The sequence below is a fragment of the Amblyomma mixtum genome, chromosome 10 (assembly GCF_055824585.1).
Source record: "Amblyomma mixtum isolate Tamu chromosome 10, ASM5582458v1, whole genome shotgun sequence".
NCBI classification, from domain to species: domain Eukaryota; kingdom Metazoa; phylum Arthropoda; class Arachnida; order Ixodida; family Ixodidae; genus Amblyomma; species Amblyomma mixtum.
Window position 1 is genome coordinate 185,292,002 of NC_143021.1, and position 16,209 is coordinate 185,308,210.

At 46.3% G+C, this 16,209-nt stretch overlaps 1 protein-coding gene across 1 annotated transcript in view; it reads left to right on the forward strand.

Annotated features, from left to right (window-relative positions):
• Window positions 1-3,330: 3,330 nt before the first annotated feature.
• The window catches only part of LOC149327938 (multidrug resistance-associated protein 1-like), an 85,957-nt gene continuing 73,078 nt past the window's right edge, over window positions 3,331-16,209 (forward strand). The window contains exons 1-4 of the mRNA XM_089565013.1: window positions 3,331-3,449; window positions 7,202-7,367; window positions 9,392-9,649; window positions 14,476-14,704. Coding sequence (XP_089421139.1) covers window positions 3,331-3,449; window positions 7,202-7,367; window positions 9,392-9,649; window positions 14,476-14,704 — 772 coding nt within the window. The remainder of the gene's footprint in view (window positions 3,450-7,201; window positions 7,368-9,391; window positions 9,650-14,475; window positions 14,705-16,209) is intronic.

The window sequence follows — 16,209 nt, forward strand, 5'->3', positions numbered from 1 at the left end:
TAGAATATCGTACCAACCTGTTTTCTAGCGTACGTAGACTGTAGGTAGTGCGAAACTGTTTTTCTAAGGTTGCGCTTGATACTGAACATTCCGTGCTCGTAGCATGCCGGATTTTCTTATTGCAAATCATTTCATTGTGCTTTTTTGCTAACCAAATAAAGCAGACAGCAACTTTATTCATTAATAAATGTGTTTCAGTGCTGTAACATGCGTTACTACACGGACACCGTTGTAGCGTCCACTGACACTGAAGCTTATAAAAATATAAGTGAGCGGCACTGCATACTCTTCACAGTCTGAGTAAGTTGTACATTGGGCGCGACTCGTGCCGGTAATATAAGCCACTTCTCCCGTTGTCTTCAGAGCTGCATGACGCTTTTTGTAGGAGATAGCATCAGAGTGGCTAGCATTGGCAGACGATGATGAGCTACTTGTCTTTTTGACATATTCGAAGCCCTGCTTACTGATCAGGCGTTAAGATCAGCGACACGACGGTGGCCTGATTGAATTGGTACCAGAGGCAACCGCTCCTAGTGCTGTGCTCTTCGTTGCCTTTTTTTTCTAGTGCGTTGTTGCTGAGGTGTGTCGTATTGTGATTTACCAGTGACTTGCCCTGTGTCGTGTCTTTTGTCGTACTTGGTTGGTTAGGTGTGTCGCATTATGCATTTTGTTGACTTACGATTGTTTTCGTCCAGGTTTGCAGATAGTTCATGCACAAAGAACATTGCTTCACTGTAATAAATGCCATGATTAAAGAAAAAAAAAAGTGTCGTGGCGAAGTGGCGGCCTCCTGAAATGTGTGTCAAAGGCAGGAAATAAAGAAAAAAAGGAGTGGCAGGTGCAAGTTCCGCATGCCGGCGGCCCGGGTGCGATTCCTATGCAGACTACAGTTTTATTTTCTTATTCGTTTCTTTTCCTATGATTCACAGTTCGGGCGGACACTTTTGCAGACAGCATCTGTTTATAATTTTCGTCCACGACACTCATGAGCCAGGAAAGGCTTTCGTCTTAAAAAAAAAGCACGTAGTAATTTTAATAGAGCTGCTTATACGGGCATACGGGCATACGCATACTGATTACTTCGCATTGCTGTGGCTGCTACCGTGTTAGATTCATATGAATGAAAGACCAATTTCGTTTTTTATTTCTGCCTGCTAACCATATTTATTTAAGCAACAAAGAATTTGATAGTTTATTTAACGAAGTGTGTGCTTACTAGCACTAAGAGAAACAACCTGAATACATCAGCACATCCGCACCACGAATCACTAGGCTGCGTAGGGTACGCGACTTCTGTCGTCCTCGAAAAAAGTGCCTCTTAGCTCTGCCATGCATAACCCTGATCTTCGCACCTCGCGCTACCTTCGTCGTCTTCGGGTGGTACATCCTGTTGCGAAAGGTTGCTAAACGCTTCAAAGCTCCTGTCGGACAGTGGACGGAGGTCGGAGGCTAGAGCTCGCATACACAGAAATTTAATGGATGCATTTTAGCCATGCGACCATGTTTGACCAATAGAGGGACAAGCGTCGGAGGAAAACCAAACGCAAAGTTCTGGGAACCCATACAGCAATTCTACGCTACACAAATTAGTGGTATCCTATGTAGGATACGACACGAACTAATGCTTGTGGCTATTATGGAGTATGAAATATTCTAGAGCGAATAACGATATAAAAGCCGCTGGCAGTGGCTGTCACGTGAGTTCTACTCAGTCAGTGTGCCATGGATGACCTTGAATGTTCAAGGGCTCCCGAGGCCGGAGTCAAACGCTGAGGGCTCTAAGGCAGAAAGAAAATCGGCTCTAGAGATGTGTACTATCACTATCACTAGCACTGCAGCATCATTGCAATACAAACTGTCAGCCAGACTCTTACTGCGGCTTTTAAACACACGCAGAAGCACTGTTGCACCATGAACAGTCACTGAAGGCTAATGAATATATCGAAGTTTCTCTGCTGTTAAGGAACAGCAGGCAGTCAAAATCAATCATATGCTCTTGAAAAGGCATTTATCCATAACCCACAGTGTTACTTTGAAGCTCAAAATGTATTGACCGTTAACCACAAGCTATGAACCCCTTAACTTTTCTTTTACTCTCATTTGCGTCTCAGGCACATCTGGAATGCTGCGCACCATGGGAAGGTGGTGCGTGCAGATTTGCCTGTCCTGGGTGAAGCTCTGCGGTGCCGCCCACAGATAAAAAAATTATTCATGCTCCTACCAGCGTACGTGGTTCCAACTACTGATTTTCGGTTGTTTTGCAGTATCTTTTCCTAGTAGTATAGTTTTTCTGTAGTACTTTTCGGTAGTCTGTAGTACTGTTTGGTAGTAAGTGCACAAAAGTCTGTAGTTAGTGCAAGAATTTCTGCTTCTACTAGAAATTTTGTTCAAAAACATTCCAGAAAATTTGTTTTGTTGGCAGAAACCTATTTGTTGTGTTTTTTGACTGGGGTACTGGCGCGTGCTCGGCATGACGATTTGCGCTTGGTGAGCCTTTTCTAGTGCAGAAAGCCATGTAGCCCCGTACCGGACCCTTGTGCTACCTATAGTCGAGTTTGGCTGTGTTATTTGGATTGGAGTCAGCCGCAGCTTTCCACCATTTCTCTGCTTCTTTTGCTCCTTCCTGGCTGCGTGCTTCCCCTTGTTTTTTAGTTTTCAATTTTCACGCCGTGAGCGCCAACTCGCCGCGGTCACATGACCTTGGGACGTTGTCAGCATCTCCACCTGGTCACGTGACTTTGCGACGACGTCAGCATCTTCAGATGTTCACGTGGCCTTGCGTTGTCATCGCCTTCTCGACCAAGAAGCGACTAATCACACCAATAACATTCGCATCCTGTGGATTCTTTTTTGCGGGGCTGGTTATTGGAGCCTAAAGACTGTGCGAAATCAGCCTGTAGATAGCGTTGATAGCTAGAAAAGACTTCGGTAGTTTTCAGAGGCGGAAAAACAGCAGTGTTGATTATAAAATAAGATTGACGCAATTGTGTACAAGTGAAAATTAACAAGCGGAATGGGTGAAGGGCCTCGATTGGGCCAAGAACCGTCGATCCGCTTAGTTACAGAGCGTGACCAAGAAGCGCCGCCTGGAATGACCAAGAAGCGCCGGAAGGGAATTTGGTTGAGCACGGTGACTGCAGCTGGCGCAGGGAAGGGTTAACTGGAGATTAGTCGGAGCTGCCTTCATTCTAATGAGAATGTAGACTCGTCGGCGTTCGTGAAGAGGAATATACCGTGATTCGTTTCTTAGAGCGCACCAGTTATGAGCAGGAGGTTGAAACATTGCAAATTCATTTTTACTTTGCTTGAATGTCTAGGCGCCCTGGAGCGATGCAGCAGGGTCTCTTCATCTTGCGCGTGCTATGCGTTCTGCGGCAAGACCTGCTCTGGAGCATAGCCGCCAACTTCGCCTACTACGCCAGCCTCATCGTCAGGATACCGCTTCTCGAGTGAGCATTCCGACATCATGGCTTTCCGCCGCTTCATGGTGAACATGACTGGTGAACGTGCCTCCCAAGGGAGTCCCTGTTGAGACATGTACCCACTTTGTCAAAAGGGACTAGGTAACGAGGTTAGTTGCTTATACACATGTCAGGTGCGCACGTTATGTGCGCTCACGCAGAATGTCACTCGCAATAAATGCATTATGTTAGAGCTTAAGCGGGGTAAGTAGAGTTCCACTTGGAGATGAGTGCACTCCGTTCAGAGTGCGATTACGCAACAGACTTCGATGGCCAATAGCCTAGCCTCGCGAGCAGCGATCCCAAAAAGGGCAAAATATAAAGTGTAAAAAGACACCCGCAAGTTTAATATATACGTTGTAAGACTGGTTTAAACAAAATTCTTTGTTATAGCAACAATAAAGAACACAACAAAAACAATGAAAAACTGTTCTTTGTCACCGGAAAGCTGCAACCTGTTCATAAAGCTCATCTTGAAATGGTTCTCAGTGCTCCTTTAAGTGGGTTGACAAAAAAATCTCGGGCCAAGATGCAGGCAAGGGGGGGGGGGCGTGAACTAGTTAATATTCTGTATACGCATCCTTTCAAGAATGCAAGCCATCTAAAGAGAATAGTAGAGCACTGCGGTCTGTTGGATTTGAAGAAATACGGAAGCATTCGTGTTTGAACGCCAGCAACATTTTTTTCCAATTCATCGTTGTATAACATCGGTACACATCAACACACTTTACCGTCGTACACACCACACCGTGTTTCTTTCTTGCCGCTCTAATACGGTTGAACCAGTAACCCTTCGTGACCGCTACGCTTTGCCCTTTGTTTGAGTGTGGTGCGAAAGAGCAATATCCGTGGTTTTGTTTTCTTTGGCAATGAAGGCAAAGTGCTTGCGAACGCCGATGATTTGGCGTTTTTCTGCAGTGATGTACCTAGCATTGATAAAACTATTACCACTATTGAGCAGTTTGACATTGTCTCTGGCCGGCGCTTAAACGAATACTTCTAAAAGTTCTGACCTGTGGTTCTGTTCATGGGGATCAATGCCGACTAGATAAGCTGAAAATGATCTCGTGTCCCCCACCCCTCCCCCCGCCCTCCCCTTCTTTTTCCCCCTCCCCCAATACCTTGGAGTTCTCTTTCATGCATTCAAGTTGTGGGGATGCACTCGCCCCCCTGTGGTTCGCTTTCTCGCAGTGCACCCCAACTGTAGTTAGCTCCCCCGAAATGCACTCTTCTCAGTTTGGTTACTTTAACTAACAGGGGAGGGCGCTCGCGTCGCAGCGACACTAGCGCCACGGATGGCGTTTTGCTGCGCGCTCGCGGGGAGCGACGGGGACTCTTCTCCTTGGGACCGGGGAAGCTCGCGGACGTTTCGCGAGCCGCTCCGCTCTTCGCCGCGGGCGAGCACGTGTCCGTCCGGCCTCGGAGTTTTTCCCTCTGCCCTACCGTGGGCGAACATTCGCTCGTAACCGTGCTGGTGAGTCGGACATCCTCGATTCCTCAGTGTATTTTGTTGCTAGCTGGCGTTATTGTTGTTATAGCAATAAATGTCTTGTTTGTGTCCGCCAGTGTGTCGTTCCTTTGTTCCCGCAGAGCAAGGCCCGCCGTGGTCGGCGAGCGCTCGGTAGCGCTCGCGACCACGGGGTGGGGTCCGCGCGGTTTTGAACTTGGTCAGCCGCGGTTAAACGGGCGGAACGGATTTATTTATATCTCCCCAATTTCTAAACCCCATAAGTCTAGTGGCCATTATTGGAAGAAGCGGGTCCCGGCCCTTCAGAGCTATGCTCAGATTTTTGTTCCCGACCGCCTATCAATTTTTGACCCAGCGCAAGTCTGCAACACGTGTGCGGGAAAAAAAATTTAGCATGTTTTTGCAGGTACTCCATTGCACGAGACACTACATCCAAAGCGTTCACCGAACATTTCCGACGTTCACATGGTCCTAGAGTTTTAGGCCAATGCGGCGCGATTCAGGCCTGTTTCTGCTGGCGGGCTAGGTTTGACGCATCTATATGGGAGGCAGTTCATTGCGCCTTTCTTCTTTTTAAAGCGGAAGGTTCACTACGGGACCTCACGCTTCAATCGCCGGATGCCGAGTTTTGACGTTCAGCTGACTTAGAGGTCAAACCATGAAAAACAGAAAATAGATTGAATCAGTATTCATGACTGGGAGTGGAACCATCGCTGCGCGAGCAGATCTCCTTTAAGGGCCGCTCAGCGAGAGCACTAGGCTATCACCGGATTTTTTTTCTTTATTGCATAGGACTAGGGCCTAAAAGCAAAATCTATCATGCTTACGCCACAAAACACGCAGCCTATTGTCACTTGGGAGGGAGACTAGGCAATCGCAGCAGCCAGCATGCCTCGTGTTAAACTGATGATGATGATGCACAACACACTCGCTGCGCATTTTGGAGAGCGTCGTCTTCATCACCTTCCATCTGCTCCGTCCCACGGCACTGCCTGCTCACCGTCGTCTTCTACGTAGCACAAATCCGTGCTTTACTCTGATTAGGATGTAGTAAACATTCTGTACAGTTTTTTTGTGACATCTCCCACCAAATTATCAGACCATTCCTGCAAAATAACTTTGTGAACCTCGTTCCCAGCCTGATGGTCTCTTCTGATTTTATCGAGCGGCCATATCATTTGGTTTTAGAAAGCAAGTTTTTGACTAAGTTCGTTTTCTGGCAGTTTGTTTTTCTCACGAGTACTTATTCTCTGTTTTACGTAAAAATTCTTACAAACGATTGATATGTATGCTCTTTTCACCTCCATTGTATCGCTCTCTCCACTCTAATTGTATTCGTCATGGTGTGCTGAGACGAGTACGTAAAACGCCAATTTCGTCTTGAACTAGAACGTTAAACTTCACGCCGAAGTTCTACCTGTGAAAGTGTAGCTTCACACAAAGAAAATATTTTGCTTCTTCTGTTATTTGCAGCCTATGGGATGCTCCTGAAACCGTCGAACACTGCTTTGATGGCTACAAAGGCGCTATATTATTTTGTGACAATCTACGAAGGGCAGTGAAGAAGGACTTTGTTTAGAATTCTCACAGTGTGCGTTACCTAATGGTCACCCAACATGACCACGAACCATCTGACTTGATTTTCCTGCTCGGACTGCACATCCTGTGGAAAACGTGCATGTTGGAGTGGCATGCTGAGCCTGTCGTCTCCTCCAGCACATATTTCGGCCAGATGGTGCGCCAGCTGAAATACACTTACGAAGACAGTGACTATCAACCGGACTGGTTGCCGTTTTTGATGTCTCGCCTATCCTCGCCACCGTTTTAGTTAAGTTTTGTTAAGACCTATGTTTAGTTATGTGGTGTTGTGCTTTCATTCAACTTGCTAGGCTACTGGCTGATTACTTTGTAAATAATGTATATAGCTCTTTCTTGCATATAAACGCGTATACTAAATACCCTACTGAAATGAAAGAAAACTTTCGTGACGTTTGCGTTGCGTGCCCGCTTGGCACACAGGTGGCCCTGGTGAGAACCTCAATGCCGGCGAATTTATTTTTTCGAATGGTCATTTTCGTGCGGACACGCTCTGATGACACCCTCTGCCGACAGACAAGAAGTTCTTTCGCATTAATAGAAAACCTTAGCATAGAACTCCCCGTGCGGTAGGTTTCATTTCTCTCCGTGTTTTCGTACTCACAAGCTGTACGTTCATGAAATTTGTGCTTGGAAGGTGCTTATTTGAGGCGTAATAAATTCTACGATGACGCAGAGAACTGCTGAGACCAGAATCCGCGAACGAGGCCTCCGCTACGCTCATCCTAATGCTCGTCACAAGCTGCGTAGCAGAGTTCGTCCTGGTGTGCGTGGAAGTCGAACACTCGAACAACTTCGGCGTGCGGGTCAACTCCTTGTGCCAAGCTGCGGTCTTCACGAAGGTACGCGGCGAAGATGATGTAAGATTTTCACAGAACAATTGCAACTAAGGCTGAAGAGTGCCGACCACAAGAATAAATGGCGAGCGAACGTCTCCGAAAATGTAAAACCAAATATGACAATAAAAGCACGCTAAACGCTGGGTGCCCATAGCCCATTCTAGAAAACGGCGACTACGACCCCGCCAGGACATTTCATGCAGTTATGATGACTGTGCTCCAGTAATTATAGACAATAAAGAGGCTGCCGAAGTCGCTAGAAGGTGACCTAACGAATGGGCCAACGATGTTATGGTGGCTGATTCAATAGATTTCAGTTTATCACATGTGAGTCAACAGACGGGTAACAAATTCTTTCCTTGGGGACCAAACAGCATAACTTTCAACACTTGAACAATGCGAAGAAGGGAGGCAGAGCCTCAGAGTGTTCAGCCAAAGTTTCGATAAGAGAACGCTTCTTCGTCGAAGACAAGTAATCTTGTGGGAGCATTGAACAAACACCTTGAGGTTCCTTCCTACTTTGTTTACTTTGTTTTGCTTTGTCAAGGAACGCGCCTGTCTGCCTTCTTTCTACCATCAACACCTCAAGACCAACATAGCATGGCGTATGTGGAAGGCTTAAAGTTGATAGCGATTAGAGGCAGCGGGAAGATGGCACAAGCAGGAATTTTCCTGAGCTGTTTCAAAACTAAACGTTTCCATTCAGCGTGCTTGAATGCCTGTACGCCTGGCTCGCTATGTAGACCTTTACGAACAAGAATTCGTTAGCACCTCTTGTGTCAGCAGTGTGGCTAACACGGGATAGAGAACGCCACCGGGGCTAGAACGGTTCAGATTCAGAGTACAGTGTTAACAACTACTCTGGATATGCAGTGGGAGAATGACTGATTGAAATCCAGGATAGGTGAAGGTTCTTGGCATAGGCCGTTGTCCCCCACTGGAGTCAGTTCTTCTGGTGCCTTGATGACAGATATGAAAAATGGACGCATTTGGGAACGCTGGGAATGCTTCGCTAAGTACGTCTATCACGCGAGGCAATAAAGGTGCCCACGTGGTCTCGCAGAGGTGCTGTTTTTCATCCTGAGTTGGGGTATGAGTGTATTCAAAGCTAGAAACCGCAATGATATGCAGTAATGTTAGAGCATTAAAATCTTAACTAAATAGATTCTAAATTGAAGAAGCGTCAAAGAGGCCCTCTGTGATACATGTACGATTGAAGGGCAAGTCGTACTATACAGAGGGAGGGAAGGTTAATTATAAGATGACAAAGTTTAGCTGCTGTGAAAATGCATTGAACGGACACAAACACCCACTTCAAACACTGCCAACGTGAATGGAAATTCCGCTCCACGAGGCTAGGTCGCAAAAAATGTTGAGCAACGAACTTGAAATTTAACGCAAGGATGACAGATTTCGCATTATAAAAACATTACAGGTACTGCTCCGAGCATTAATAGTGCAACACTGTGTCTCATTTGATTTTTCAAGTAAATGTTTCCATACTAGCCGCAGAATGAGTCTCTTGTGCTTAATTGCTTCATTTTAATAAATCCCATAAGCCTATCTTCATATGTATCAGATATGTTTTGTAGTTATGTCTTTTTGCAGAATTGTAGTGTTGTTAGAGCCATTCGTGAAAAAGTGAAAGGTTTGATATATGTGTGTTCTGATTTTTAGCAGAACTGTAGTGCGAATTGTAGTGCTGTAGGACGCTCAAAAGTCATCAATATACATGCGTCCTGTCTAACTGAATCTTTACGTGATGATATACAATGTAAAATGTCTAGCTGACAACACATAAAGATAGTTTAAATAAGAATACAAATGCCTTTATTACCTATTGATTCACTATTTTCGTGATCATGCTTCTTCGATGCTCACTCTTAGTTTACCAGCCGAGTACACGAGAGCCGCCTGTAAGGGCTGATGGAAGGAACTTACATGTCGCTTTCATGCTCGATTTTGCCTTTGGTTGTACGAAAGCCACCTTAACTGCTTGAAGCGAACAAACTGAGTATCGCTTTCAGATGCTGCGGATGAGTCCATCTGCACTGTCCGCGTACCCAGCGGGTCGCCTGGTCTCCGTGATGGCCGTCGACTGTACTCGGCTCTCGGTGGCAGCCTCGTCCGTGCCCAGGGTCCTGGTCGGTCTCCTGTGCACGCCCATTGTGCACTACGCGCTGTCTGTACGCGCCGGAGTCCTGCCCGTGCTGTGCTGCGTGGCGTGGCAGCTGTGCACGTTCCTGCTGCTGGTGCCGCAGGCGCTGCTGCAGGGGAAGCTGTGGGTGAGCACACGTGTCTCTGCACTGGAAAGAGAAAGGAAGAACGGGAAAGAAAACTGTCGCGCCGACAGCAAAGGGAAGCAAAAAGAAATACAGCCGGGCCGAAGGGATTGCTGGCCAGCTATGATACACAAACACTGACGTACTTAATCCCTCATTTTTTAAATGCATACCCATCTTTCCTTGACGTTGTGTGTCCCAGGAAAGGCCCCCAAAAGGTTACTACTTAATTTCTCGGTCCTAGTTTAACGCACTGGATCCCTCTTTGTTGTTGTATAGCATAAGGTGTCCATATCGCTCATGTGTGCAATATTCATGCTGCGCGCGCAACTGTCCTGTTAGTTTTCTGTTTTGATGTATGTAGTGCGCTGAAATGAAGAAAAGCAGCGGATGCATGTACGCTCCATTTGTTGACAAAGCAGCGCTACCGCACTGGCATATGAAGATGGCCACTTGATCCCAATATTGTACTTTTTCTTCAGTTATACTAAACTTGAAAAATGAAGCAACAGAAACGTAACGAAGGCTGAAAGTAGAGGCACCGTGGGCAAATATTTCAACGACTATAACAGCATATATATTAGAGCAGAAGCTAGTAAAGAACTCTGCAGAACAAAAGGCAAGAAAAGGAAAGAAAAGGCGTCGGCTGCACATAAGTGGCTTCCGGACAAGGCTTTTCCGCAAGTTGAAACCACCCGCTCAGGTAAAGGCCGGCAAGTGTCACGGAGCAATCGCGTCAGCAATGAACAAAGCATAAAAAATTTGATTTTAGTTCTGCTAGGCAGGGACTCAAATCTACTTAAATCAATATACCTTAACGATGTTGCCAGCCGAAATTTTCCAGGGATGAAATAGAGCGCAACAACCTTAAGTTCCACACAACCTGCTGTCCTAAGTCGTCAAAGCATAACAACTTGGCGTTCTCGCTGAAAACAGTGACCGCAGAGTTACAATAGAAAATCAAAAAAAAAGCAAGCGATGCTTTGGTGAAAATGTGCGCGCAGCTGTAGAAATTTTATTCCACGATATAGCGTTCTCGCTACCACTTTATTCATTAAAATCCTTTGTTCCGCCCGAGGAAATGTCAGGCAAAACAAGCCACTCAGTAGCATCCTGCCGTCACTCCGCTAGGAAATCGGGAAGCTGTAATCAATGCTTACATATCCGGTAAAATATTGAACGAGTAAACAGCGATTTTATCTTGGGTTGCAAAAAATCCTTAAAGAAATGGCGAAAACTGTCGAAATGTCTAGAGCAAAAAAGGTTTACAACAGACGCACGATGTCAGCGCGCGCATGCACGCGCACGCAAAGAAAAAAACATTGGCCACAGCGTTCCCGACTGGAAACGCACACCAACGCCATAATCTTAGCTCACGCAGCACACACCACCCCTGTAGATACTGAACATGCGTAAGAGGTGCAGTATCAGTATCGTTAAAACCCAAACAGAGCTCCTAGTGTGAAGTTCTAACGCCGATTATTTAAATGGTCGTTTATTTCTACAGTAATAGATTAATATCTGCACTCAGAAAGAAATGTATCTTGGCGAGCAAAGTAGCAGTATTTTACATTCTAGTCATTGAAAACCATAACTGTCCGAGGGAAACTTCGCGTTGTGGCTTGCGGCACCAGCAGTTGTATTCTATATATTTATGAAAATAATTGGTAGTGCAGTTCTCTTTCTGGAGAAAAAAATTGGCTGTTTCGTTTTTGTTCATGTCACAATTAATAGATTCACTGCAGAAACAATGTTCTAGATCGCAAACGGACCAATGTCATTTTGCTTTTGCATCTATGTTGTGCTTTTACGACCTGGAAATGCTTGATAAATGTTGTGCCGGGATCTTGGTCATTCCGTCCTTTCTGGGTGAACCTGGGGAGATACATTGCTTGATGCGTTGTTTTGTGTATCTATCCTGTTCATGCAGAATGTGTTTGTATGGATTACTAAAAGAGCTATGATTGTTGATCGGGCCTGCTGACTTCTTCTTTAGCATGAGACAGCAGTACTGCGCTTATCGGGCGAGTTGTTCTTCGCTAAAAGAAATGGTCATCGCGAAACACAAAGCTCATACAGTAAAAGCAGAAAGGACGAAGCACAAACGGTTTGTAAAGGTTATTTGAAACAGAGCACTTATTTTGCCATCGAATCTCACCCTAACAAAACGATTTATGACAAAACAATAGATATAACGGAGGAATAGTCATTCTCCTTGCAAGGTCCCATAGAAATACGTGTATTTTATATCTGTTCTTTGCAGAGAAACATTTTCCTACAGTGGCATTTAACAAATGTCCGGTGAACCAAACCTGCCATTTCGGGCTAAGTGTATTGTCCATTTGTAACTGCGCGGGACACTCCTGTGCCGATTCGACGTGGCAAACTGAATTCCCAGCAGACGTCTTCCTCTGTCGAGCACCGCACAAAACACGTGGACAACTTATCCGCTCTACGTGCGGCGCTGAAGGATTTGGCTGAACAATTTGTAAGCGTTTGCCCGTGGTTTGTCTCTGGCGCGCCTTTCTTCGCCTAAAAGTGGGTAGGCGGATCACCTGTTATCCTACACTGCGCGGTGCCCGTAACCCGCTGCGCCATGCTCTGCCTCGACAGAGTTGCCAAGATCACTGGAGCTCCTTCGTTTTCTAAGCTTCTCGATGCACACGGCCCACAACGATGGCGCTCTGCATTTGTGGTTCCATGTCCATTTTAGCTTCCGTTGTGGCAGCGTGGTCACGTGGTTTAAATTTTTGCAGTGCGCTTGGTGTGTTTTATGGCACCCACGTCCTGTTCTTCTCCCAGTCCTAGAATGTTTTTTCCGGCAGCATATTTCCTTGCTGTAGCTTTTGTCAAAATTACCCGAAAAAGGTATCTAGAAAAACAAAAACGTAGTTCTACGATAATGACATCGATATTTTTCGTTGTTGCAGTCGTGGATTACATTAGCTTTATTTTCCGGAGATTGGTTGAGGCTTTCACGTGAAACTTTGCTTTTGTTTTTCGATCCTCTTTCGTTGGTTTTGAATTCGTTGATATTTTTATTGTCCATGTGTCAGACCGATGTGTATGGCGTTCGTTTGCTTCATTCGAATTATGATTTTAATGTTTGTTTTTTATTGTTCCTCGCCCACTCTGCTTGGCCCATCCCATTAGATAACTATTTTGAGGCATTTCCCTAAATCCAACAAGGTGTTTCATTCTCTTGTCATATAGATTTTTACTTGGTATAGTACAGTCATGTGCTGTCGCTGCAGAATTGTCCCTATCTTACACAAGACTGCAATACTATACAACGTCCTGCTGTAATTTCTATGAATTTTATTCTCAGGCTCCAAACACTGCAGGAAAATCTGTAGCGAGGACCGCGGAGTTTTTCGCTTGCTTTTTTTTTTGTAACGGATATACTTTAACGTTTTGGAACATATATGCAAATGGACCAAACGCTTGCTGACAAGCGTTTTCGCCTGCTAGGACAAGGCTTTCGTTTATTTAATCCTAGATGTCATGTCAATTTTCCATAGCGCCCACACTGAGCTCATTAATGCCACAAAAAGTCTGCTGGCTTTGTCTCGTCATTTGTGTCGTTTTCACTAAAAGAGTAACATTTTTTTGGCTCTTGCCAAAAGAAAAAAATGTATTCAATATATATTTGCAGCGAAGTACTTTGAGGCTACGTTTGCTCATTGAATGGTTAAAGAAAGCGCTACCTCGACTGTCCCAGCATGAGGTACGAGAAGGGAATACTCGCATGACGCTTTCACGCCCCGTAGAATACAAAAAATATGGCACCTCAGTTCTTCAGCCCCGCGAGGCAGAAATCGCTGCAATGAGCACATCGCGCCGAAAGGCGAAGCTGAAGCCATAAGGGTTCGTGAAACAACGTAAGTGCCTTCAGCCGAACTTAACATCATGTAAAATTTGGTTCTTGATTCAGTCGTACGCTGAACGAATTTCCAGTTTGCCAACATGCAGCTAAACAGGCTGACTATATCTTCGTCACTTACTTCTCTGACCAGTTTTTACACGCTCTCTTTTGGAATTGGAATGAAAACGCTTATTTCTTCAAATTGCAGACGGTCCGCGCTAGATAGTCCGCGCCCATGGCTAGCGGCGACCTTAGCGGCCCAATCGGTGGCCAAGGCTTGAATGACCGGGTCCGAGCTGACCACAACAGCCTCCCATTGCTGAAGAAAAAGAATTTGTACTAAATCCTCCGGTGGAGGTTATATACATTGGCATAAAATGTGGTCATACGAGGCTGTTGCGCCACAGAACCTGTACTCCGGGTTAAAATCATCCGGATATATTTCTGTCAATTGATAAGGGCTAAGAAAAAATCTCGTTTGGAGTCTCCTCCAGGCGGTCTCTTGCGCCTTAACCTACAGTTTGTCAGGTGGCGGAAGCTTTTCGCTTCCGCCACCGACAGCTTCCTGCTCGTTGGAGCTGTAGCCGCACTTGGTGCCGATCGGACCAAGCCACCTGTTCCACAGACCTAGCGTTCATGACGTGAAACACCATGTTGCAGCATAAACACAATTGCTTCTCGCGTCACCGCCAAAACGTGTCCGCCCGCCAGAGCCCTACAACTGCCAGTGTGCACCGCGGTATAACGGGGGCGTAACGCAACTGATGAGAAACTGGTGCATGGTTTTGTCTTTATAACTCCTGAAAGCACCAGTGACGCCTAATACACACATTGCTCGCTGGATGTATCAGCAATAAAATGACATCCAGGGAGACCAAAGCTTGCTGTGCAAAAGAATAAATCGCAAAAGAAATCGTAACGGAACTCTGTGCTCGGCTTCTTTTGCTGTGCCTGCTCAATCCAGGCGCGCGTCAGCAAGTCCCACGGTGCCCGACTGGAGAAGACAACCGACCTACTGTCCTCCGTGCGACTGGTGAAGCTGTACGCGTGGGAGGACACCTTCGCGGACCTCATCTCGCGGTTGAGAAGCCGCGAGGTGAAGGACCAGTTCGCCGCCAACCTGGCGGACGGAATTGTGGATTCCCTCTTCGTCTCATGCAGCGGGGTGGTGAGAACCTTGATGCATGTGCGACGTGCCCACTCTCATGTTCACCGGTGTTCTACATTTTTTAATTGAGAGAGATACTATACGCTATAAACAGAAAGGAGTTAAACTGGCGTATGCCGCCCCCTAGACACTCTCTTTGATAAAAGAGAATTCGTTAGATGGCTGACTCCTTTTTTTTGCTCTCATATAGGCGTATTTGTGTTGAGAGTGCATATGGCGTATATCAGGACTGCCCATAAATATTAGTGGCGCCTATTGCAGTTCAAGAGGCTGATCATATGCTTCGGCTCTTACTGAATTCCGTCTGCACACGTGAGGAGGTCTGCCATGGCGACTGTGAGTCGAACTTCCTTCAGAAGTCTGATCCTTGGGACTTTTGTTCCCGGAACCTCGTGCAAGATGGAGAGCGACAAAACATTTCTAAAGTGCATATCCTGTCGTTCCTTGTTTGTGGTGTGGTTTTGCTGAGCTCCACAATGTACAAGATATGCACCAACTTGCCGCGCAAAGGGTTTTGACTTCGGTCCCCGCATTCAAGTGGAGTGTGCCCTCTTTTGAGCTTTGTAGTGATCATATTCCTGGTGCCTCATAGTTTAAAATATTGCAATAATGAATTATTTTACTGCTTGTAAATAAATAAATCTGTTAAACTACTCCCTGACCGCATTAAAGCATTCATTTACCATTGCCAGTCAAAGCTAACGAAACGGTCTGACCGCTAGAAGAGGGAGCCATATGAAAAGTAATCGAAATCAAAGAAGAAATGAAGGAAAACAACATAGAAATGTAGCGTGAGAGTGAAACGTCTAAAAAAAGATACATGCAAGCAACTGTGAAAATCACAGTATTGTCACAGATGGGTCCTTAATCACACAGGCTAGGCACAGGCCGCAAACAGAGAAGCAGAGTCCCAGCTCCGAGAGCAGGCGAGTTCCTCACTTCTTCGTCCTTTCGGCGCCGCCCGGGGACACCTGGCGGCATTATCCCCCTCCCCCGAAAAAGAAAGCAAAAACGTGGGCGCACATTGAGTGAACGGGAGGAAGTAAGCAAGTGAACAAACGGTCACATGCCGCTCAACGGCTGCAGGTACAAATAAAAAGAACACGCGGAAGAGGCTACGTCCCTTACTGCGTACATTAAGGCTTCATGCGCAGTACGTGCACGACCTCAGGCTGTGGTCGACGGCGCGAACTCGGTAGAGTGCCATCGGGGAGGACTTCATACGTCACATCCGTGATATGGCGCAACACTCTGTACGGTCCAAAGTAGCGGCTCAGGAGCTTCTCCGACAGGCCTGGGCGACGTACTGGGGTCCATACCCACACTTTGTCGTCGGGGTGGTACTCTACGTGTCGATGTCGTTCGTTGTAGCGTTGTGCATCCGTGGCCTGCTGCCGTCGGATGTGCATACGGGCCAGTTGCCGGGCTTCCTCTGCGTGCCGGGTAAACTCCTCGGCGTCCGACGTGAGCTCCTGGTCGTCAGGGGCGCACGGAAGCATGGCGTCGAGCATGGTCTGTACGTCATACCCG